The following is a 25,616-nucleotide window of genomic DNA, read 5'->3' on the forward strand; positions in this document are numbered from 1 at the left end:
TCCTTTGCCCCGCCAGCAGCGCGCAGGCGCGGGGAGGGGGCCCGGCCCAGCGCCTCACAGCGCGGCGGGCGGCCGCGCGTTGAGCGGGGTCGGCTCGGCTGAGGCCGAGGAGCCGCTGTGTTGTGGTGTGGGAAGCGCGGCCCGCCGGCTCAGGAGCCTTCAGCGCTACGTGCTGCTCGAGCCGCCTCCGCGGCTGAGGCGCTTGAGGGGCGCGAAGAGCCCCCTGGCCAGCACGGCCTGCTGGCCGTCTTCTACTTACACCATTTTAGTAACACAAGCATTTTATTTGGTTAAGAAAGTGGCTGGAAATACAGTCTTTTTTAGAACAGCTTTACAACTTTTTTTTTTTTTTTTTTTTTACCAGGGGCCTGTCTCAGCCACTGCAAGAAATAGACAAGATGTGTAAAGGAAGCAGCTACTGCTACACACTCAAGACTTTCAGGTTAATTTATTTTCAGTACCTGTTCTTTGGTACAGGTATTAGTAAAGCTGGAAAATATGCACAAGTATTTTCTCAAAAGACCAATGACTTAAAACAGCTGTACATCTTTACAGCACATAAAAAGCCTTGCTAACAGAATCCTCTACTGCATCAGTGCAAATGCTACCAGCAAAACCCTCTGTGATATAAATGTTCATCGATATCTTAATTTTGTTGTAACTCATTTTCCTAAGCTGTAGTTCAATGTATCTGAAGAGACTTAAAGGTGTGCTGAACTCATTAAAACATTCACTGCTTGCCAAAAAAACCCAAAGCAAGCTAAACATTCTTCCAGGTCTGAAACTATTATAAGCCCATTTCTTAGATGCACCCATGTTACAGCTCAAGCAATTACTCATTCATTAAAAAGCACCAGTCACTAAGATCAATATTAATTTACAGCCACCATCTTGCAAATGACTACTGAAGTTAAATGCTAGCACTAATAAAAACTTAAAAAAATACAAATCTCTTACTACCAATCTTTAAAGATTTGTACAGAACAGGTAAATAGGAAAATGCTTTATATATGTTCAAATCTAAGTAATTTTTTGCAGTTCATTCAGCGTAACCAAGTAGTATTCAGTTGTGTCTGGTTTTTTATGCTCGTGTCCATTTTCAAAACTTCTCGAATCGCCATGGTAGCATAAGTGGATGGGGGAAGAGAGAATTCCATCTTTAGTGCCCTGAATTTACCATCTATCATAAGGGGTAAGAGGAGACACAAAGCAAGAAAAAGTTATTAAGGACATAAGTAATGCTTATTATGCCATCTAAACTGGACTAAAATTTTTCATGACCAACTCCCCCAACCCATAAAGCAGAACAACCACCACCACCACCCTCTAATTTATAGTCCACAGTGGAATTTCATAAAACAACTTCTTTTTAACATTTGCTCTCAGCAGGAAGTGGTGTTTTGGGGGTCATCTTCTTCTAAAAGCAAAATTAACTTTTATTCTTTCAAAACTGAATTCCTAGCCTCTCTACACTATTTCTGGAAAGCAGTGTCAAAAGACCTTGTGACCAGGGTTATATAAAAAAAATTCCATTGAATTCTGTTAAGTATTTGAGTAGTCTCTTGTATTCAGCACAAATAATACATGCTCAAGCATATAGACAATTTGTGGCTTAATTCCACCTCCATGCATTTCACAGACATTTTAATGCTAAGCATTTACTCGATTTTACAGATGTGCGTAAGAAAATTTAACAGTCAATGTAGACTGCTGGAAGAATCACTTGCACGCTTGAGAAATAAGGGTCCTTATTTAGACACCTAACTTCGGATATCTTCAATACCATTGCTTAACAATCTAGTTAAATGAAAGCTCTTCCTTAAAAAAGCTTTCAATATGTATCAGTTCAAAGCAACAGCCAGATCAAACTTCTATTTTGCAAACATCCACAGAAAAATCAACTCACCTGTAGGAAGAACTGGTAATGGCTTTCCTTCCAGCTTATCCAAATCTGTAGTAAATAATGGGATTCTGGGATCGTCATATGCAACAACCTCCCTTTATAATATACAAAATATTTAAAAATTAGTTTTAATTATTTAGAATAAAATTTCTATCTTATTTTATATACATTTATTATAATAGTATTAATTTTTATTATTCCAATATGGCAGTTACAACTGAAATGGAATTGATTTTCTAATAAAGTAAGGTAAGGTGGCATTTATGGTGTAGTAACTGGTAAAGCTTTATGTAGAAGATTCTCCTCTGATGAAGATCACTTAAAAAAAAAAAAAAAAAAAGTAGTGAGAAGTTTCTTTGCATACTCATCTGTTTCATTCCCTCATGGCTGGTCAGGATTTCCAGCTATACAAGAAGTACAGTTTATTAAACTGTGGGAAGAATGGTGTCAACACTAAGAATACCTGGGGGGGGGCGGGAAGGGGGAGGGAAGAGAAACACCTTCATTTTTAAGAAAGCCATCTAAATGTCTTTGAAAGGGCTTAAATACATATTCTACACTTTCTGCCATTCATGTAACAGAAATTCCATATATAATGACAAGGCTGAAAAAGTAACTAGGAAGTAGATAAGATTTAAACATCAGCACTAATTAAAATAAAGTGTAAACATTTGTACTTTTTGTCTCCCTCCTAAACTGTCTATATTTTTTTCCTATGCATCAATGATCAAGTCTTTCTACACATTTGTACAATTTATTCAGTTGCCATATGACAACTAGGCTGTATCTCTAAGAAATGATTTACTAGGTTTAAGTGATACAAATCTTTCTGATTGACAGGTACTTGGAAACCAACTTTCTCATAGCAAGACTACAAATACCCCCTGATTTGAATATCACCTATCATGGTTTCAACATAAATAATTACCTAAGAAATGTTCAGGCAAGCCCTTGCAAGGAGTGTAACAACTAGACAGATGTCTTAACACTCATGCATCACAGAACCAGAAGACCAAGGAAGAAGTAAGGTAATGGTTCAACTTCAGTCGCACAAAAAACAGGAGGGAAATGCACAGAGATTCCTCCCTACCTATGCTTCAGTCTACATGTACATCCCGTGGGTCAATCTAACAGTTCCTGTACATGGTTATCCCACATATACTCTACGCTGTCAATTCAAGGGTAGTTTTCTTTCTCCTCCTACTTACCAATTGACATTCTGAGGTCGAATGATAATCTTTCTATATGCTCCAGAAAGTGAATAATCTCTGATCTTATGCCTCATGTTGTTAATATCAAGACTGTCAGCTACTAACATTTCCTTGTAGGCCTCACCAACTGCAAGAGAGGAAAATATTTAATAGGAGAGAGTGTAGTGCAGCCAATTGAAACAGTCTGTTTTCATGGATCATTCCTTCCCTTATATTTAGTAGTTTTCAACACACATGGGATAAATATTACAGAGAAGTTTAAAATTACTTATTGTAAATCTCATTACCTACAATGTTTGCTTCTATAACCTGATTAGTAGAGGCAGTAACCAAGAAAGAATCTTAGCAAATCAAAGTTTCAGCTGAAAACAAAATTTACAAAACAATTTCTTGACATCTCCTACATGCTTTCCAAATAGCTAAACTTCGCCAAGACCAGTATCAGGTATATGGAGGAAAAAAAAAAACAACAAAAAAAAAAAGGCCAGACTACCCATTGCTCTATTTTTGAAAAAGCAGCAGCATGAAATGAGGTAGGAGAGCCCTCTGAAGAAATTATGGTAGGGGCCTTTAAGTACACTGCCAAGAGAAGGAATAATTCTATTAGTCTTGTATCCTTAAGTAGGGGCCTGTACATGCACACCTGGGGAAGACAGGGATGGCAGTGGAAATACAAGAATATACTGCAGCTAAAATGCTGTTTAGTACCTTTGATTTGCAGTGTAATTACTATCATTACCTCATGCAGCTGGGAATTTTAAACAGGAATAATTTAGGGTTACTGTGGGCAAATCCCAATACAAATATATGGAATGTAAAACACTGCAGCTTTTCTTTCCAATCTTTTAACTCAATGTGGTTCAGAGCCACACCTCATCACAAATAGATTTACCTTCCAAGTGTTTCAGAGATGGATAATAAATGGGATCCTAGCTCTGGGACTTAGCTCTGATAGGCAGAGAGTCTCAAGAAACCTGATGCATCTTTTAAGGACAACCAAAAGAGCAGTTCAACCCAATATTGACAAAAACAGGCATATGTCTTGGGAGACTGGTTTGGTTAAGCAGAGAACTCATGACTAAACACATAGGTAAGGACATTAGGACACATTCAGTAGGTGAAAGCTAGGGCCAGCTACAAAAAAGGAACATAAAAACATTGTCCAAGGCATGTAGGGATGGTGTTAGGAAAGCCAAAGCTCAGCTAGAGTTGAAATCAGCAACAGACACCAAGAGCAACAAGAGTTAAACTGCAACATCAGGAATAAAAGAATACAACAAGGAAAACATTGGCTTGCTGCTAAACCAGGCAGCTGGCCTAGTGACAGACATAAGGCTGATGGCCTCAGCACCTCCTTTGCCTCAGTCTTGACCAGCAAGGTCTTCCAGGCCTCTGTTCCTGGAGGCAAGTTTCAGGAAAGAGATGGACTACCAGTAGTGGAAGAAGATACAGGCCAAAAGAGCTGGCTCACATTATGGTAAAGCTTTTCTCTATCATCTCTGAAAGATCATGGAGATCTGGGTTGATCTCAGGTGACTGCAGAAAACCAAGTGTTGCACCATCTTCAGAAAGGGTAAGAAGGATGATCTAGGGAATTACAGACCAGTCAGGCTCACTTTCCCAGGTCCCTGGGAAAAAATAATGGAGCTATTCCTCTTGGAACGCGTTTCTGGGTATATAGTGGGAATAACAGTGAGCATGGTTTTACCAAAGGGGGGAAAACAAAAAGAGAAACCAAAAAACCCCACCGACCTTACTGCCTTCTATGATGAATTTATTACATCTGTGGATGAGGGGAGAGCAGTGACTCTTGCCTACCTTGCCTTTAGCAAGGCTGTTGACTTGTTCCCACAGCACCCTTTCATCCAAGGCTAGAACATTACAGTGGGTGGACTGCTGGATGAGTAGAGAACTGTCTGGTTCATCATCTCAAAGGACAGTCACTACTGGTTTGAGCTCTACTTAGAAGCTCGTTATAAGCAGAGTTCCTCAAGTAACTGGGATGTGTCCTGTTAAATGCCTTTATCAGCGTATGTGGAGGAGGAGCTAGAATTCACCCCAACAAGTTTGTGGACAAAATCAAGCTGGGGCAGCAGTTGATACACCCAGGGGCAGGACTGCCATTTGGAGGGACCTAGGCTGGCTAGGGGAATGGGCCAAGAGGAACTTCATGATATTCAGCAAGGACAAAGTCCTGTAACTGAGAGTGATTAACTGCTTGCAATGGTACAGGCCAGGGAGCAACTCTGCTGACAAGTCACCTGGGACTCCCAGTGGAAAGGAGACTTAACAGAGAGCCCTGGCAGCAACAAAAGCCAATAGCAACAGAAGCTTAGCAGTAGCTATACCAAGAAAAACAATTGCTGTCTTTCACTGGGCACTCATGAGACTACATTTAGAATGGTGTGTCCAGTACAAAGTAGGTCCTGATAAACTTGAATGAGTCCAATGGAGGACCACCCCAATGGTCAGGTGGGTCCATACCCTATGAAGAAAATATGAGAGAGTCTGAGAGAATGGGGTTTCTTTAGCTTAGAGAAGAGAAGACTTAGAGGAGAACTTAGAGACTATTTGTTCTTGAAAGTTTCAGACAAAGCCCTGAGCAACCTGGCCTGAATACAGCACTGACCTTGCGTTGACCAAAGAGTTGGACCAGATGGCCTTCTGAGGTCCTTTCCAACTGAAATGATTCTACAACTCTATCCCTTAACAACGTCATGTTCAATGCAGATAATTATAGATCACTCAACCTATTCCATTAAGGACAATTTAGATCCAATACACTGTATTACAGGAGATGAAAGATAGGATCTCTTTTTTTTTTTTTTTTATTTTTAAAACATCCACATTGGTTAATATTTAATTAAACAGATCTGGGTTTTTTTCCCTATCTTCAAACATTTGCTTGGGTTATACATTCTAGAAGTTTGGTCTGTTTTCTAATTTAAAAATCAAATGCATACACTTTTCAACTAACATTTCACCATTTTTTTTCCCCTTCTGCTGAGATAAATAATTTTGCCTCAGTAAAAAATTTCTTTCTTTGGAAAAGCTACTAGCTAAAAAGAAGTATGAATCAGATTTATGTTAAAGGAAACAAGATACAATGCAGACTATTATTATCACAATGAGAGAGGCTGACAGTAATGTATCAGAGATCTGAAAGAGTGTATTGTTTTAATGGTCACCAAGGTTGTATAGATCTAATCTTCCTTTTAAGAACAATCTTAAAGCAGACTTACATTTTCAGAGTAAGTACATAAGTTAACAGTCAGACTTACTTTTATGCTTTGGATAAATAACATCAAATCCAGGCAATGGCATCACTACATCATGGATAGTGTAGTTATCAACATCTCCTTCTTCAATATGAACAGCTGTGGCTACAATCAGGACAGACAAATTAAGAGTTACCAGTATGGATGCCTGTGATGGTTAACATTACTAAATTTAAAAAGAACCATTTGACTGAAACGAGCTTATCAGTGGGATAACTACTGTGTTTTATCTCAACTTAATAGACAATATTTCCAAGAAAAGATGTAACAGTTTTCAAGGCTGTCACTGTTACCAGCAGAATCACAGCCTGGCTTCCAGTGACTTTTAAAGCTGAATGAAGATTGGACTACTAGATGAACACTCCCCTTACCAGACATCAGACATACATGAAAGAGAAATACTGTGTATATTCTCACCCCAGGGAAATGCCAGAGCAAATCCAAGTGAAGAAAGTTTTAACTGGGTGGAGCGTCTGCTTTACAAGATACTAACGCAAACAAAAATTTCTGCGGTTAAAACAGTCATAACACCCTTCCATAATTCTCTATAGCTCAACTAGGTTTGAGTACATTCTTGAGAACAATTGGCCCTTCATAGTCTCTCTTCCCTATCCAGCTATTTGGAAAACCAAGCAAACCAACAGCTCATGGAAGCGTAATACTCAACTTCTGAGTCTTTACGAAATTTTACTAAAATTTGCCAATGGATACAGAAATCACTGGACCAAAATGGGTGAGAGAGAAAAAAAAAAAGTATGTAAGCAGTATCACAAACAGATACGTGCCTTGTTTTCCTAGGAATTTCAACCACACAGCATCACTGGCTTTTTGTTTGTCTGATTTTACCTCCTTTAAGTGTGAGATCTCCTGGTACAGCTCTAAGCCCATATTCTTCTATTCTCTTGCTCACCATATTATTCCACACATAACTCTGGTAGCTATGAATATACATTAAACGATTATTCCTTGGTATCTAGAGGTAAATAAAAAGCAAAACATTAGAAAGATGTATTTTTAGTTTTTTCTCTCAATTATAACCAAAAAGGCATATATTTGAAATATTACCTTCTCCAGCAGCAAGACTAACACAATTTCTTGGTACACCAATTTGATTTTTGTTCATTATTTGGGAAAAGGGTATGTGAAGAAATAATGTTTTTATATATTTTAAATCTGCACAAAAACCCCTGTGCTTACATTAAAACAAAACAGAACCACCCCAATTTTGGGGGGTTTTTTTGTTTTTATTTTTAATTCAGCAGCTCGTCAAATACATGGGCTATTATAAAACACTGAATTCACACTCAACCTCCCGAAATCTTAAGTAAATTTTGCAGATGTGAAAGCACAGTATCATTCTAATTATCTTCTTCATAAACAAGAAATTATTCCTCGGCTCCTACAATGGGCCCAGTAGTTTGCTGGTGATGAGGTATTTTCTCCAAATACTTGATCTTGATTATAGTACTTGAAAACGACATTGAATCTACCACCTCTATGCCAAGCCAATTCATTAGCACACTATCAGTTTGATTTATACTTTTAAAGCAACAGAAAAACCCTGATACTGAACTTTAGCACAATTCTCAGATCTGTATTATACATGGTCATAAGTATAACTGTATTGCTTCCAATGTACCAGAGAGATTGTTGTATAAATTGGAAAGCTCATTATGCATACATTAATTACAGATGTTGTCAGTTACCATGCAGCAGTACTTCAAGCAAAAAGGCAGGACAATTGTAAAGATTTTACACTTAACCTTCTACTCATCAAGCATCTGTTAGTCTATTTCAAATTCATCACAATACCATCAAAAGACCATACTCAAGTAAATACCCCACAGCACTTTTACACTCACTATGCCAAATGCAGAGATTATGTTCTTCATTCCATACTTTAAGAGTCCACGTAGAAGCTGTCCTTCCACGCACCTTTTTACGGGTAGTTTCTTGAGGGCTGCTGCTGGATCTTTAGTCTTTGCCCATTCTTCTCTGCATTTTACTAAGTATCCCTTTTCAGCTAGAATGAGGATGTAAAATAGAAATATTTTAACCACACACCAAAAAAGCATCCATCTCACCTTTTCTTAAAATAGTTGAAAAATTAAAGTTTCAATCACAGTAATTACACAGATTAACAGAATCACAGAATAGTTGAGGTTGGAAGGCTTCATGTGGAGTCTGAGCAGACTCTGCGTGTAAGCATTCAGGTCCCTTTTCACCCCCACTGCAAGAAACTGCGCAGCAAGGAAAGAGAAGCAGAGCAGACTCTGAAGATTGCTTCTCCGTTGATAAACTGGCTGAAGTTTAGCATATGCAAAGCTGTCCTCACAAATGTCCTTTAAAATTAAACAAATCAAAATCTAAAATTTTTTTTCCTGAACATACAATCCTTGGAAGAGGAGAGTCAGAAACACTTAAGTATCACTTTTCAATCCTTACCTCCTGGTCGTGGTTTTAGTATCAAATCCATTACTTCGTTCCAATTGTTCTGTAGAATAGCTCTAAGATTCAAACAGTAAAGTTTATTAAGAACCAACTAAATATACTTTAAGGAGATTTAGCCAACTTCTCCAAAAGAAGTATTAGTGTTTAAATTTATGCAATATTAAACATAGTGGTATTATGCAAGATACCTGCTGAACCAAGTTCAAAAACAAGTTCTTTCTTGAATCTAAAATTAAAACTGGTGTATGCAATATGGCAGAAAAACAGTCCAAAAAAATACATCAGAAGTTACACAGGTATTTAAAAAAAAAAAAAAAAAAAAAGGATGAAGGGATGAAAACAACACATACCTGCCAATTTGATATGTAGGAACAGCTGTGGTTCCAAATCTTTGCATTCCATAGTAATTAATGAATCCAATTTCCCTGAGAGAGTGCATTGCTTGCTCTATCTGGTAATCAGTTCCTGTTATGTTTCTAGCGTTAAAAAAAAAAAGTTACAGACAGGTTATTAAGGACTTACACTGTTTTGTGATCCCCATAATATTAAAGCTCAACATCAACATTACATAGCATTTATCAAATTCAGACTCTTGCCAACAGAAGAACTTTTATTCTTTTTTATAAGCACAAGATGCACTGATATCCCTTAATTATGTAAAGAAAAAAAAATTTTAACAGATTTGTCTAAATACATACTAACATATCACCTGAGAACAACAGTGAAATGGTTCCCTTGAAGTTCTCCTAATTTCAGTGGATGGTTCTTGTAACTGAAATTTCCTAGTTTGAAGTTCATCAAACATTTATTCAAATGAGCAAGTCTTTGTGCAGTGATTCTAAAAAGAAACAGACAAGTGACCAACCGATGCTTAGAAAAAACACAGTTAAATAAATATGGAAATGCTAGCATTTCAAAACAATAAGCAGTGAGTCCACTTTCCCCAATTTTCTACTGTTGCCTTTTCAAAGTATTTTAATGAAATACCAAAAAGAAAATAAAAGATAATTCTTAAGGCTACTTACACAAGAGAAAATGCATACTGTGACAAAGACTGCTAGTACTGTCTTTTCACATCTATGTTACAGTATGCACTCAACAAGAAGTATGTTGAGTTATTGATGTATACTGTACCCTACAAGCTGAATTCTGCTTTAGTTGAGTAACTACAACATGAATACACTCCAGTTAGCACAGTCATAAACACAGACTTAAGTAATTAGTCACTGTGTAAGCTTAGTGCAGGTGAAGGAGTATGAAATCCAATCTGTCACTGATACCTGTCATTTTTGTCACCAGTACTTTTGGAAGCATACCCTGTTCTTTGCATCACTGAGCCACTTTGACACTTCAGCTAAAATCTGTAGTGGGATAGACAAGTTTATCAACTAGCACGGCCAGTGTATTCAGCTCAGAGCGGCTGATAAATCGTAACACCCCCTCTCCTACGCCATCCTTCTCCAAGGCTGCACAGGAAAGTTGGGTGCTGTGGCATTACGGAAGAGACACCACGAATCCATACATTCCCCCTTAGTCGGTGCTTACAACACACTGAAGCTCTTGGACACAACATTAAACGGGATCATGTTAAAAGTATATGGAACAGCACCTGAGAAGGCTACACCACAAGTCTGGTTAATTATCACTTTGCAAACTTGCCTTGCAGCAACAAGAATCTGGGGCTTCTCACAATTCACAAATTAGTAATTCCCATTGTATGTGCACTGGGAGGAAAAATATGAACAATTAAGTAGTGAATGCCCTCCTTTTAACAAGGATTTGAACAAGTTTCTGGCTCTCAAACACTGGAATTCCTCACTTCAGTGTGGTTTTCCGAGAGTTATAAATAGTAGTCCAGGCAGAATATTCCAGCTAGCTAAACAGATACTGTAACATATGACTGCAAGGCATCCATCATTCTCAGTTATGGATGTAATATTATTTTCAAGTGCCCAGAAGCCATGTAATTATCTTGCAATATGACAAAATAAATTTTATTTTCTTTTAGTAGGCAACTTAATGGGAGGAGGCTAAGGCATGAAAAATTCCTCATTGTTTTTTGCCCCTTCTGGCTACTCACAGATGAGCAAAGGCAGTGGTTAGCCTTCTCTGGAGCCGTTCAGAGAGTTCAGTGAGAAAGAAAATAGGATTCCAGATGGAGGAAGTGGGAAACAAAAGTCAGGAAGGAAATGGGACATAATTTTCACCATCTCATTCTGTTTTTCTGCTGTTGCATGGGAGGCATGCAGCGTTAGGAGCACACAGGCAATGTGACCCAATACTTCAGCCAAACACATGTATCCAGCCAACGACTCAGAGCACCCCTGACTGAAAATACTAGCAATCACCATGGAGGAAAAAAGGACTATAGCATCTTCATTATTACATGTGCTTTACAAGATCAGGACCTGAATCCACCATTTGTGTCACATGCGTACTGAGTCTTCAAGGTATTTAGCAAGATATTCAAGCTATCACGGTAGGAGTGCAAATACTTCAGTATGCTTTCACTTACCTAAGAACAGCGATCTCTTGAACTGTTATAGCCCTTTTATCTTTAGTTCCCATGTAGGAAAATATGTTTGGCTTCACTCTTAAAAGCAACAGTAACAGATATGTATGTTAAAATATCCACAGGTTGAACATAATTTTCAGCATAATCACATAGCATGATTAATCTTCTATATTAAAAATAAAAAATATACATATATTCCCCAGAACTACACTACAATATGACATATGTGACGTTTTATAATCTCATCTGTAATTACATAAAACAGAGGGAAACTTCTCTGTTTTAATTATACGTATACAGATTCACTTTTACCACAATGGTACTTTCAAAATACGAGCTTTGAAGTACTTCTTTATATACACCTACTCAATGTACAAATGCGCAGCCGCAACTAATTTCACTAAAAAAATTCATGTCCATTTCTTCCGTAAGCTTCAAATAACATGTCTGTTTGAATACTATGCATGCACACTATGTGAGAATATGAGAAGTTTAATTCAAAATTTGATCAGTTTATTTCCTTGAGAAGAAAATTTCCTCTCCTTTCCACTTTGTACTTTATAGCCTGTGTTACACAGGGAATATTTCCAGTTATTCCAGCTATGGGCACCAGGGGGTAGCAGGATTGCCATTACATACATTTTTCCACCAAACTACGCTCCTACCTTTCTGTTCTCAAATACAAATACTAGTAGTATACTGGTTAGAGTCTAGATTACAAACATATGTTTTTGGACAGGAAGGGTGAAAGGAAAAGGAGGGGAGAAGTGTGGAAGTTTCCCTACGAGTTGATCACTGAATTGACCCAATTTTAAAATAGTCCTTCCTCTGCAGTTCAGTGTGTTCACTTCACGCCTTTGGCAAACCTTTTTGTTGCTGCACTTGATGGGGTGAAAGGCACTAAGACTGTGTTGCTATGGAGAAATTAATACACGGAACAACAGTTTACCAGCTGTAACTGCTTAGGAACTGATCAGCATATTATCACAACAATATCTGACAGGTTCATAACCTACTTGCATATATTCACACACTGGGAAAAAATTGGCTTTTAATTCAGCTTATGCACATTGAGGCTTTGAGCTGCCAAGCCTTTCTCAGATCAGCCAACTTCCACTGAAGTAGTAAGAGTACAGTCTTTTAAATTCCTTGGAATAATTTTGTTCCATTCTCACCTCCTTCTTTCCAAAACTTACAAGTTTCAAAGTTGATATTATAAAATAACTTTTTTTTTTAAACATGGCTACAAATTAGGCAATAGTAATCACTTGTGTTGCTCTTAGATAATTATGAAGCATATCATTTACCGTAACTTGAAACATACAGGGGGGAACTGAATGCTAGCCAGGCTGGCAGAAACAACATCCTTACCTTAAAAATTTGGATAGGACATTAATGGCATCCATAGTATCTTTGTTCTCCTTGTACAGTACGAAGTGGCAGTAGCTTCCCCTAGATTTTGGCCAAGAGTGTTTTCTTGGATCTTAAGAAACAAAAGGTTAAAATGTGTAAAGTGTCATCTTTAAAAATGTATTTAATATCTCTGCCATTGCAGCCACATTTAAAACAAATATGCAAGAGTCAATTTCTGCTAATTTCCATCTGCTTTTTTTAAAAAATAAGGAAGTGAATTACTGACAGCAAAAGCTGCAAAGCACATTAAAAAAGACCTTCTCCCCTTCCACTGAGCTGTAAACTTCTCTTTAATCAATTCTGTCACCTAGAAAATCTCAAATGAGATGGCGACGATTTCTTTCTCACTGATTTACATAAAAATATATCCTAGTCACTTAAGTTCCATATTGCCCGATTATATTTATCAAAAACATTATCATTACACTGACTTTCAGAAATAAAAGCCACTCCACATTTCACCTAGTGCCTTCTATAATTAATGGATGTGGACCATTGGAGCCCTGTTTGAGGGAAGATTACAATTATCATTTATAGTCCTAACACATTCCTTATTTCTGTAGGATTTTTTCTGCGTGTCATCCAAAAGCATGGGTTGTATCTCTACAAAAGTCTAAAAAAGTATACTCACAAAAAGTTACTTTAAGGCGATTTTTTTTTTTAAAGTCCTATGGGAGAGAGAAATCTGGTACAATAGACACATTAACAAATAATTCAAGCCAGGGTGAGATAACTTCAGTTCCTTCAGATTAACAACTGATTCACAATTCTGTACTATTATTTGGTGTTTTCTGAAGAGGAAAGAAAACTCAATGTATTTTTCAAGATTTTCTTGCACATAAAAACCTTCAGAGATAAAACTTTCCTTTAACAATCATCTACTGTTGATGATAATACCGGAGGGGGGACTGATTCTACACAGGTTTAGCAACCAATTTTGAGGTGCTCTGTTTATCAATTCTTTGTTTTATAAGAACAAAACTAAGGATTCGTTTTGTTTTAAATAAGAAGTCCTTTATCTCTTGGCAGCCACCAAGCAGACATTCCTGGTTTTGTACAAAAAGGGCTTAAGCATCTTTCATAACAGCAAAAGCTAACCTAAAAAGCCAGTCCTATATAAACCCCCATGCAGGAAGTTCATTCTTGGGAAATTTTGCTCTTTTTGTTCACATTAGTTTAATTGAGCCCAGATATCCCACACAGACAGCAAATATGTTTAATTTTCAGGAAATTTTCTGGTAAAAGATAATTCCTCTTGCTTTTTTTTGAGAAGCTGCCATCCATACACACACTTCTGTAAAAACAATTTTGGATGCTACAGTTTAAAACACCATAGTTTTCAATCACTTAAAAATTACTGCAACGCTTGCCTTGTACCATTGTTTCTAAGCAAAGCTCCCCCCCTACGGAGTTTCCTAGGGCCTAAACTGAGCAGTATGGTCCAAAGCCTAAGAGGCCTCGCGCTCCTGCAGGTCTCCTTTCTGAGCCACCACTGCTCTTAAACGCAGGCAACGAAACACTGCATTCATCTTGAAGAGCAAGGTCCTTCACGGAGAACTCAGTAATTAGAAAGGAAGAGAGTAAGACAGAGTGTGATTCACAAGGAAAGTCTTCTCCAGCTGGAATTATTCTTTAAATTTAACTAATTCATCTTGCACGCGGTCATTTCGACATTCAAAAAGTGAGCCCTAATCTGGGCTAGGCTGAAAGGACTCTAGAGATACTATATATACCAATGGGCTCCTCAAGCTTTGGGAATCACAGCCATGTGCCTATTCACTGAACTGCTGGGAGGCTGCAGCTGCAGTCCCGATATTTAACCATTTCTCACCCAGTAGCTCAAAGTACAGAACTAGGCAGATGGACCAGAGGGACAGTTTGCAGTCCTTAATGTTGTATTTCTGAGTCATGTTACATTTTTGACAGAAAAATTGTATTTCAAAGCCCTTATTCCAAACCTTTCACTGCAACTCGAGGGCTGGAAGCTCTTTTTTAAAAGTATGTACCATATATCCTGACATTAAAGTTGTATAAATAGAGATAGCGGTGTCTGAAATACAAGACTGAAGGGCAAAGGCTTGACTTAAAGAAATCAGTGGAAAATTTACCATAGATGTCAAACAGTATTGTCAAAACTGATAATTCACATCATTTATTACTGGCAGAATTCCTCTGCACTGCATGACTACTGCCTACACTGCTCTAGGAAAAACAGGCAGCACAAGCCCAATTCTTGTCTTTTTCAGGAAATTTTAAGCATTACTTATGTGTAGGGTTTTGTTAAAGAATTAATTGTTACTAGTTTGGCCAGTCTTGTGGCTATTTAGGAGGTCATAATGGTTGGCATTTCATTTTGTTAGCATGAAATGTCAACATCTCTTACCTGTTGCAGTTCTGACCTCTGTCCCAATGCATAGCATAAAGAGCACAAAAGAGTAGCATTTAATTTTTAGACTGTCAAAGGGGTTTTAGAGGTGAACATGCAGGTTTATGGTTATGGGATTGTTTATGCTTTAGGGAGCATCCAACAGTTAGGTGGTGGATGACAGCAATTTAGACGGTTATGCAATGGAATCGTGCAGAGGCAAACAGTGAACATATGGAAAGCTTCAATCGGAGATGCAACAAACTTCATTTGTGGACAATGATGAAATAGCAGTTTACTGACAATTTAGTAAGGTAGTATTTTAAGTATTTTGGGTGACTGGAGACACAAGGCAGCTTTTAATTTTAAATTTTAGGAAAGTATGTTTGGTAACCTTTTAAATTATCAACAAAAGTAATCAGATATCTCAGGTAATGTTCAAATACTCTACACTTCTGAAATGTTTCTTGCCTGGGGAACCTACTCAGGACTAAGACATGTTAGTGGCTATATAAACACAAGAGAGAAATATAATCCTGACTAAAAAGAACTTGCACTCTTAAATCCTACATTCATAAACATTTACACACACACACTGCAACTGAAGACATCTCCACTAACACGCACACGTGTTTGTAGCATCACAGCTTAGGAATCTAAGTTTAAATAGATGATGCTTCTCTGCATCACAAGATGGTGCTCCAGATATTGTTTTAATCCTAGAGACACATCACTAAATTCTTTTCAGTGTATTTCAAATACTTAAATCCTTTTATACACTGTCTCTTAATAACAGCTTAATAACAGTCACTTAATAACGACCACTTGGCTGTAACAATGGTTAAAGAGTAGAAGCAGCAGAAGGAAAAGGTGGAGGTAAAACCATCACAAACCAACAAAGAACAAACTGGCTGAGGAGAATTTTGTGCTGGTAAGTATACACACTCCATGCATAAAGCATGCAAACATACAAATTTTCTGAACATGGTTAAACAAGATACCTAAGCACATTAAAATTGTACCCATAAAAGTACAACATTCCCATATTTGTGTAGAACAACACTTAAAAAATAGTAACTAAATTGAATGTGGAGATGGTGCTATTTCCAATTTCAAATTATCTCCTTTATCCCTTCTCCATCTCCTTCATCTTTAAAATGAAAGGGCTAGGTTTACATCCTGTTATTTTTAGTAGGTTGAAATGACATAGGAATGCAATCAGTTTAAACCAAACCAAACCTTAATACCTTTAGTTAAATGTGCAACATTCTGCCTGTAGACAATCCTCTCAACTTACAGTTCCAACAAATTTCTAAGATCATTAAAAGATGTGGAATACATTAATTTATCCCCAGTAATGAAAACAGTATTTGACAAGGTTAAGGTGGATAACACTCTATTTTGAAAATCCTTCATTACTAGTAACTGTGATATATAATGAATAAAGACAATTTTCTACAAATATAATTATCCTTGGGAACAGGAGTAGCCTTAAAGATCTTGGTAAAAAATATTACGTATATATAAAACTATAACTCTGAGAAAACAAATAGGTGCTTCTCTTTATTCAAGCAACTGAGAATTTTGCAATGGATTTTCAAGACAGTCAAAATCACACTGACTGTCAGTGCAATGTATGCATTTCAACTACAACCTCTTACTTCTACAATGCACATTTACACATCCAGGTAAGTTCATACAAGCTAAGTTCAAACAACACTGAAAGTAAAGCCCCTATTTTGCCTATTCCCACTGAAACAGCAAAAGATCCTCTCACTCCTAACACAGTTGTATTTGATGAATAATTTGGAAAGAAAAAGAAGTAGAAATTTATATTTGAGACACTCCTGGTGTTCCTACTCATTTTAGATGCACAGCACTAGCTGCAAAGAGGAAAAAGAACAGCCAGACTACATTAGGAAGTACACTCCACTTGAAGTACTTACTAACAACTTTTATTTTGGGGATAATTTTAGCATTTACTTCACCCAACTCCTGTGATGCTGAAACTCACTTGCCAGGGCTTTCTTCCCAGCAGCATGGTAAGCAATAATGTATTTTTTTCCATCTCGATCTTCTGTTTTAGTCTCCAGTCCAGGAAACAAAGACTTCACAGCCTGGTGGATAACTGTTCTTTTTTCTTTTGTGTCTTCAATTACCTGTGTTAATACATATGCATGCAGAAACCAAATAAAGTAATACAAAAGGGGAGGCGTCTTCTCAGAGTTAAATTTTGCATGCTTAAAGAAAAGCTACCAAATCACACTGATGTACTGAATAGGTACACTTTTAAAACTCTGGCCTACTTATTCAAATTAGTCTGAAAAATAATAAATAACTCTGCTACAAACACCAGTCTCAACATTCAGAAAAAATTCTCAGGATTTATTCCCCTCTCCTGTGCTTAATAAAAATTCCCTCTTCTAATGAAAACTGGCAAAATAATTTTTTTCTATATTCATTAAAGGAAAAAAAAAAGGCTAGATAAGATTATATAATGTGTGAATGCTTATTTGAAATAAACAGATTTAATCCTACTCATCTCTATGTCACAAATTTAGCTCAACAGCTATTCTTTAAGCATATGAAATATTTAGATGTTTAAAAATAACAAGTTTAAATTTAATTTTGTACCTTCTTATTTTTCTTGTTACAGAAGAGCACATTTATCTTCTTTTATATTAAATCACTAAACACTGACCTTGAAAATAGTCTTTCATCATGACGTTTTATTTAATCCTTCTTACATAATTTTTCTATAAAATACTACAAGACAGAAAACCAAAATACTGCAAAAAAATTTTAACACCACAGAAATTAAAATGTGCATTTGAGTTCATGTGTACAGTCCCACCAAAAATAAAAATGACAACTCATGTGCGTGAATTTAAGTATATCTGTAAGGCTTTACAGCACTAAATCCTTAACTGGAAACATCTGACTATTACCTGTTGCATCATGGTCAAACTGCTCTTATAACTTACATGCACTGGAAAGCAGGTACCTTCCACTGACTCACTCTCATTCTCCCCTCCCTCCCCATCCCGAAACTTCATATAATTTATTAATTTTACCTCTATGGCAACACTAGTTTCCTTATTCTTAAGAAGCTGGAGCTCCTCTAAACGCTGCTTATCTTCATCTGACAAAACTGTAAATGTTTCTTCTGATGGGTCCTAATATGTATTGGGGGGGGGGGGAAACAAACATCCAGTAAACCTCACAGAACAACTTTCAGCCTTTTAATGTTTTTGCTTAAGAAACACAGCCGTTACCAAATCTTTACCTCAAAATTTACCTCATCATCCACTGGAACGGAAAAGTCATCTAAATGGCTCACACGTCCATCTTTGCCTATTTCATGGACAACAAAGTCCGAGTATCTGATAGGAAGAAACACGTGTTAAATTTGTAAAAAAAAAAAAAAAATCCACATCCTGTAAAGTCCTTACCCAAGAAGCTGTTTGTTAGCAGAATTCACTCAAGAATTTTGAATTCACATAAAAGAAACTTCAACTGTGAGAAAGTTGTATCTATTCCCACCCCTCAGAAGGATATCACGAGAATACAGAAGAAAGTCTGGCATGTCTAAATACAGCAGACTTCTTTGCAGGTAACCAAACACCTGCTGTAGTTATTCTGAGTCATTTTCTCACTAGCTTCCAGAGGTCACTAATGCATATCCTCAATCATGGTCATTACTGGCAATTAAGACTCTTCTGCATTGCTACAATGTGAATACAAACACATTAATTCTGTCACTTCAAGTAACCTGCAGAATAAAGTGCGTATTAGCTACTCTAAGCAAAGCAGGACAAATTCAGCTCTGTTACATATATTCAAATCTAGAGAACATCTTTCAAATAAACAGTTACTGTGCATACTTTATGAAGTTACTGTGCATACTTTATGACAGCAACAAAGAATTTCACTGTGACATTGTCAATCAAGTTATTATGTCCAACAATAAAAACATCTTGGCTTTAATAGAGCACAGACAGTCTATGTTGCAATTGCTAAATGATTTTTAAGTAGCATCTGCTTGTAAAGGAAAAAAAAAATAAAATTATTAGTCTATGAATGTTGAAGGATTAATAAAACTTCACTGTGGGAATGCTTGTACTATACCCTCCCAAGCCCCCATTTGCCATACTTCTGTGTAGGCATACACCATATTGGTAGAATTCCTTTCTGAGGAGTGTTATGTGCCCTCTCTCTTACTATCTGTAGCTGCCTACACATGCCAGTCACCGCTACCATAAAAACGCTAGGACTAAATTAATGATAGGTGTTATAAACTAGGATCAAAGAAAAACCATTCCACCTGGCTACCTTTGGCGACCTTGGTTCAAAAACTGGCAGATTTCCCAGAAGGAGGTTCAGCACAGACTGTGTTCCCAATGAGGGATTATGCTGGCTGCTTAATGTTGCATATAGAGTAAATACATACATAATATGTACATATAACTTTATTATGTAAAATGATCTACATATGAAGCCAGTATTTAAAAGCAGGGACTTCTTGGTGTGTAAACAAAGCACCCTTAACTGCTTCGCAAAATCAGAGCAACAATGGTTCTCACTTCAGTGAATGTATTTGCATTCTATCTTAGTCAAATATTTAATTTAAAAACCCTGCAACTTTCATTAAAAAGCTATTAAAACCCAAACATCTTATTAAGTATACAATATAAAATTCTACGCCCTGAGTTATAAAATTCCCTTTTATGTTTTATAAATTACATTAAAACTGATCAGACTATAATTTAAAGCCTAATGGTCCATTTGACAATATATATTTTAAAGACATCAGCACAAAAAAGTCCCAGAAAAGCAAAGAAGAACCAAAGAGGGATGGTTTCAAAAGCATTCTCCAGTGCATCTTGTAATAGCACTGAAGAGTGGTAGAAAAGGTGGGTGTACTGCATGAGGTTTTATGCTGTATGCTGCAGAGAGCTAGGCAAACAGCAAAGGCCAGTGTAATCATGTATTTCTGTCCATAAACAGCTTCTTTATTCAGAGCTCCATTTGACAGTAAAGAAGAAAAAACAAACAAACAAACCAAACAAAATCTACAAAAGACCCAAATTAAACCTTTCTTTCAGTCTCAGCACTAGGAAAAGAAGGTGAAGAACCTCCCAAGTGGCTGCACATAACCCAGTAGCATCCTGCGAGTCAGAAAAGGAAAATGGAGAACAACAGCTGCTTATCACGAGGAATTAACATACATACAAGACAAAGAGTTACCTCTCTTTTAAGATTCCAGAAAACCCTTTATGAGAGCTAACAAATTTAGTTATGCCAACATCACTTTCTGTCAGTCCATGCTTCATCATGTCTGCAAAGCTCTCTGGATCTCCATCTTCATCACTGTCCTCTAGTTCCTCATCTTCCTGCTCCTCACTTTCCTCATTGGGGATTATTTCATTTTTCATGTCCTCAAGCAGAGATTTGTCAGGTTGTTCTGTTACAGTCTCAGTGCTCTGCCCAGAGTCGTTCCCTGTCTTAGACTCCTCTGAGGTCTTCTGTCTTTTAATTTCGTCTGCATTAGCCACATCATCCTCAGAGTGAGGACGTTTCAAGGATACACTATTCATTTCTACAGTTTCCATGTTTAAGGCACAGTGTAGGATAGAAAGCCCTGAGAAGCAAGAAGAATGGCTTATTTCCTGTCTGTTTAAGAGCAATATCAATACATAGTCTCTTCACTCCAAGGACTCTGCACCCTGCAACAGTTCAGGAAAACCACATAACTTTCTGCATTTTTAAGTTATACATCAAGTAAAGATTTTGTACAGCTAGAAACAGTATGTACTTGGGAAGAGAGAAGGCAGATGTTAAGAGGACTTAATACCCACCCAAGAGAGCATGCATGTTAGGCTACAGAAGAACAGGATTCAATACTACACTGACCATTTACCACCATCATCACTCTTGCCAACTCTTACCATAGCTGGATCCATCCCCATGCATACAGGCTCTGCTGTGAATAGCAATTTAGTGCCTAAGAAACTTTTTTCTTCCCAAGACTTCTGTTAAACATGACTACTCTCAATTACTCCTTGTTCTACCAAGATTCCATCTTGCAAGGATTGAGAGGATGGTTCAGTTCCCCCAAACATGAAATCCCATCTCTTCTACCACACACAATCCCACACAGACATCAAGGTGGCAGCAATTCAGACCAAAAGATAAGAGGGATGAGATAACAAAATTGTTGAATGAGTAGGACAAACAAAACAACAAGGAAGTGACATGGTCTCCGAGAAGAACATGACTACTCACACTGGTGGAGCAGAGCTCTGACTCTTCCTTGACAACCTGAGCTGCCACCTTTGTGTCAGCAGAGCTAGTACCTTCAGATCTGAAAAACAGAGGAAAATTAACTCTTTGAGAAAGTTTTAGGCAAAAAAACCCAGCTACGAAAAAACATATGAATGTGATCATTACAGAAGCAGGCTGCTTCTGAACCCAAGTATCAGTAGTTAGATAGAAGCAGACACTACTCAGACAGACAAGTGAAAAGCAAATACAATTGTAGAAGTGTTACCAACCAATGACATAACACAATATTGCTATTTAGCGAGCTACAGCAGAGAAGTTCAGTTTTATTTCTACATATATAAAAGGAGACCAGAGTTCCTATAATTATGCAACAACAGGACCTTTCTCCCAGCATCACCCCACCAGCACATCGGTGTGTTGGGGATGAACTGCAGGTTTTGGTAGCAAGGGGCTGCATGAGAAAAGGCCATCAACTTCCCTGTGCTAGCCATGGCCACTTCCAGATGGCTCCATAAGGAACAAAACCCACCGCCTGCCAAAAGTCCAACTCATCAGATGAGCACACAGTGCCTCTAATCTGGGTTATTTAAGAAATGGAGGAACTGCCAGTGGCAGCACAATGGGAAACACAGGAGGAGGCATGTGACAGCACGCTAAAGAAGACATGAAGGGAGGCACGGGGAAGGGGACATTGTTGGGGACGTGGCTGGAGATACACTCTTGGAAGGAGGATCTCCACACCAGAGCAGGGTCACCCCCAAGAGGACTGCAGCCCGTGAAGGAACCCACACTGGGGCAGAGACACCCATAAGGGGACTGGGGACTGTGCAGGCACCCACATAGGAGCAGAAATGAGAAGGAAGGAGTAGCAGAAAGAAACCTCCATGCACCAACCTCAAGCTCCTGCACCATCGCTGCCTCACCCAAGGGACAGAGCATAACCTGTGGGGACAACCACGGGAGGGCAGGCAAGGAAAGCAGGGGAGGGGAGATGTCTGGAGTGAAGGGAAGGGAAAGGAGTTTTCCCCAACTGTTTGTTTAATTGCTTGTCTTCTTTGTATCTCACTAGCCAACTCTGGCTATGTTAACTGGCAATAAATTAAATTAAATTCCCCAAGTCAAGACAGTTTTGCCCACAACAACAGGCAAGTTCATAAGTTAATAGGATTCAGTTGTTACTAAGAAATTAATCTAGGCCCACAACAGCATTTTAGAGCTCCATACATCATCCTGTATTATTTCTCCAGTCACTAGATAGCATATTCTATGTAATTTTAAAGGGTATGTTTTTAAAGTAAGACTCATTACTAACTCGATAATCACTATGTGCTGGGTTGTTACCAGTTAGCTGTTAGCCACTGTTGATTTAATTGCTTTGACTTTCCTTTGTAGAGCTCACAAACTTAGGGTAAAGAGGTAGGAACAACTGTTTTAAACCACCTGAAATATGCTCAAATGAAGAACTGAAAATGGATGCTAGAAAAAATAATGGACAAAAGGGAAATAAGGAGAAACTTATAAAAAAAGTGTAAAGATTGCCTGAAGAGTAACAAAACACAAGCAGAAGAAAGCAGAACAATTAGCCAATCAGCACCTTCAAGCTGAAAGCACCACTTTCAGTTTGTCCCCAAATAAAAACTAAAGTACATAAAATCCTTCTTTTAAAAGAAAAAAAAAAAAAAACATAGCCAAGAGAAGCAATTCACCATCATTTCCAGATTCTTCTTCTATGTACCCAAATTTACGGAGCCTGGGTTATAAAGCATTGACATGGAAAAGGCTTCTAGACAGCTTGTGAATGTCTCCACATGGCGAACAAAACACCACTCGGCACAGTGAAATCCTCTGAGACACCTGTCAAAGGAGGTAACAGGACAAATCTTGTGTTTCTAAAATAAAATTGTAATACCTAGTTATTGAATGATACAAACTGTTAGAATAATTCAGCGCTGGCCACAGATACTCTAAAGTTGTCAGATAGGGCCTATTCTCAGAGCAGACGAATGACTCATATACAACGAAGTACTATCCTGTGCCAAATGGTGGCTGTCATCTGGGAAAATTTCTGCAGGATAACTACTTGAAGGAGCAAGTTGAAGTGAGTGGGGCACACACTGTCTCACTTGTGACTACTGAGAGGCGTCTATTATTTTTCTGACGGCTGCTCAACCCTCTCAGTCCTTTTCCTAGCAAACAGGTGTTTCCACAAAAGCCAGAATCAGCATAAACAGCGACTCTGCTGCAATTTCAACAGACAGAGTGTTTTAGCAGAGATTGAATTTACTACTACAAATAAAGGGCTTGATTCTCCCCAGCAAGAAATGCTGAGCGATTACTTCTGCTGTGGTACCTGTCAGGCAGACCCACGGGCTGGCAGGGGCTATGAGGTACTGCCCTCTTAAAGAATAAATAAAAGAGTAAGCACACGCCAGCTCTGGGAATGAAGCTGGTTTCTGGTGAGACGAAGCAGATCGGATTAAAAGGCGACCGACGAGAGGGCACGGTGATAGCGCAGCGCCCACACGCAACCGCCTCAGGCGGGCGAGGCGGCAGCGGGGCCCCGACCCCGGCTCCGCACCTACGCGGCGACGTCGCGCAGGGCCGGGGGCCGGGCCGGGCCGGGCCGGGCCGGCGCGGCGGGCAGCGCTCCGGGCGGGCCGGGCCTGAGGAGCGGCGGCCGATGCCGCGGCCCGGCTGTGCCGCTGCCAGCCCCGAGGCTGCGGGGGCTGGGCGAGAGCAAGCGAAGGGGCTGGAGCAAGCGGGAGGGAGGGAGGACGGGGCAGGAGGAAAGGGCTGCCGCCGGAGTCCCGACACCACGCGGCTGCCGCCCGCCCATCGAGGCAGCACCGGGGAAAGCCCAGAGCAAGCGGGGGGAAAGTTGCACCGAGGCTGAGCCGCCACCACCCCGTCTGGGCCGGCCGCGGGAGCTGCGAACCCGCCCCGCCGCGGAGGCCGCGGCTCCCGCCCGCCCGCCCGCCGAGGAGCCGCGGGCGGCCGCGGCCGCCGGGGGAGGGCGCGCCTCCGCCCGCCGCCGGGCAGGATCCCGGGGGAGGCGGGGATCGCCACTTACCGCACGCCGGCACAGGAGGACGGGCCAGGCGCCAGCACCGCGGGGAAGGGGAAGGGGAAGGAGGAGGAGGCGGCGGCGGCGGCAGCGGGACCGAGCAGCGCGGGCCCGCCCCGGCTCCGCGTGTGCGAAGGCGGCCTCCTGCCTGCGCCCGCCCCGGCTCCGCGTGTGCGGAGGCGGCCTCCTGCCTGCGCCCGCCCCCGTCGCCGCAGCCGCCCGGCCCGGCCCGGCCCAGCCGGCGGGGAGCGCTCCCGCCCGCGGCCGCCATTTGCCGGCGGCAGCGCCCCGGCAGAGTCGCCGCTGGGCGGTACGGGGGGCTCGGCCGCTCCTCCTCGGGGTGGGGGGGAGAGCGGCGAATAATGCCCGGCGCTGGCCGGCGGTCTGGGAGCTAACGCGGAAGGTGGCAGCAGCAGGGCGCCTTGCGACACCATGTTCGGGTTGAATTCAAAGAGTTTCCAGGCCGGGCCAGCCCCGGGGTGGGGGGGCGCGGCGGCCCCGGCTGCTGCCGGCGGGGGGGTGGTGGTGCCCATCGAGGGGCTGCGCTTGCACACGCTGCTGTCGCCTCTGGCCTGCTGGAGATTCCTTCGGCAGTTAAAACCAGATGGAAGCATCTAGGGGAAGCAGACAAGAATTTAGAAAAGAACAGCAACTCTGCAGAAAAAAAGTTTAATCTCCAAAATACAGCCACAGCCAAAGCAGGGAGTCGCGTCCATGAGACAGTGGCCTTCCTCAGCTCCCCTGATATTTGAAACAGATGGTGCTAACTGAACGTCAGTCCCAGGACAGTGGCACACTTGAGTACTGTTTCAAAACCATATCTATGCAAATCATGCTCCCATTTAAAACTAAATGAACCCAGGGTGGGTCTGTACTATGAGTGTCCTGGCATTGTCAGAATGTAATCTTATACCCTCCTTTCCATTTCAAGCAGTGGTGCAAAAAGCATCTTTTCATTAACTTCTAACACATATGATTTGTCTTTACTTTTAAGACCCTTTGTGTCATGTCTTAATCATACTCAACCTCAGACTTCCTCTTTGCTGGGCTGTTAACACCATTTTTTAGCTTCTCATACTTTTCATTCTCTAGTTGTAGTCTATTAATCATACTCATACTTGATGAGACTTA

General features: G+C 39.8%; 1 protein-coding gene across 5 annotated transcripts; it reads right to left on the bottom strand.

Annotated features, from left to right (window-relative positions):
• Positions 1-429: 429 nt before the first annotated feature.
• Positions 430-24,703, bottom strand: PUS7 (pseudouridine synthase 7). 5 transcript variants are annotated; one of them, XM_042793117.1, is made up of 19 exons: positions 24,492-24,703; positions 23,128-23,275; positions 21,422-21,500; positions 20,384-20,862; positions 18,423-18,519; positions 18,211-18,312; positions 17,151-17,295; positions 15,155-15,172; positions 12,730-12,841; positions 11,359-11,436; positions 9,553-9,681; positions 9,194-9,319; positions 8,838-8,899; positions 8,255-8,415; positions 7,239-7,365; positions 6,396-6,497; positions 3,112-3,241; positions 1,907-1,998; positions 430-1,180 (listed from the first exon to the last, which is right to left on the bottom strand). In XM_042793117.1, the coding sequence occupies exons 4-19, from the start codon at positions 20,746-20,748 to the stop codon at positions 1,044-1,046; spliced, it is 1,983 nt and encodes a 660-aa protein (XP_042649051.1). In that variant the 5' UTR covers positions 20,749-20,862; positions 21,422-21,500; positions 23,128-23,275; positions 24,492-24,703; the 3' UTR covers positions 430-1,043. The 5 variants fall into 5 exon arrangements, with proteins under 5 accessions (XP_042649051.1, XP_042649052.1, XP_042649050.1 ...); XM_042793118.1 differs by having other exon boundaries at positions 18,435-18,519; positions 20,384-20,777; positions 24,492-24,702; XM_042793116.1 differs by having other exon boundaries at positions 20,384-20,777; positions 24,492-24,702.
• Positions 24,704-25,616: the final 913 nt, after the last annotated feature.

This window comes from Tyto alba, unplaced genomic scaffold (assembly GCF_018691265.1).
Source record: "Tyto alba isolate M040663 unplaced genomic scaffold, T.alba_DEE_v4.0 Super-Scaffold_2, whole genome shotgun sequence".
Taxonomy (NCBI): domain Eukaryota; kingdom Metazoa; phylum Chordata; class Aves; order Strigiformes; family Tytonidae; genus Tyto; species Tyto alba.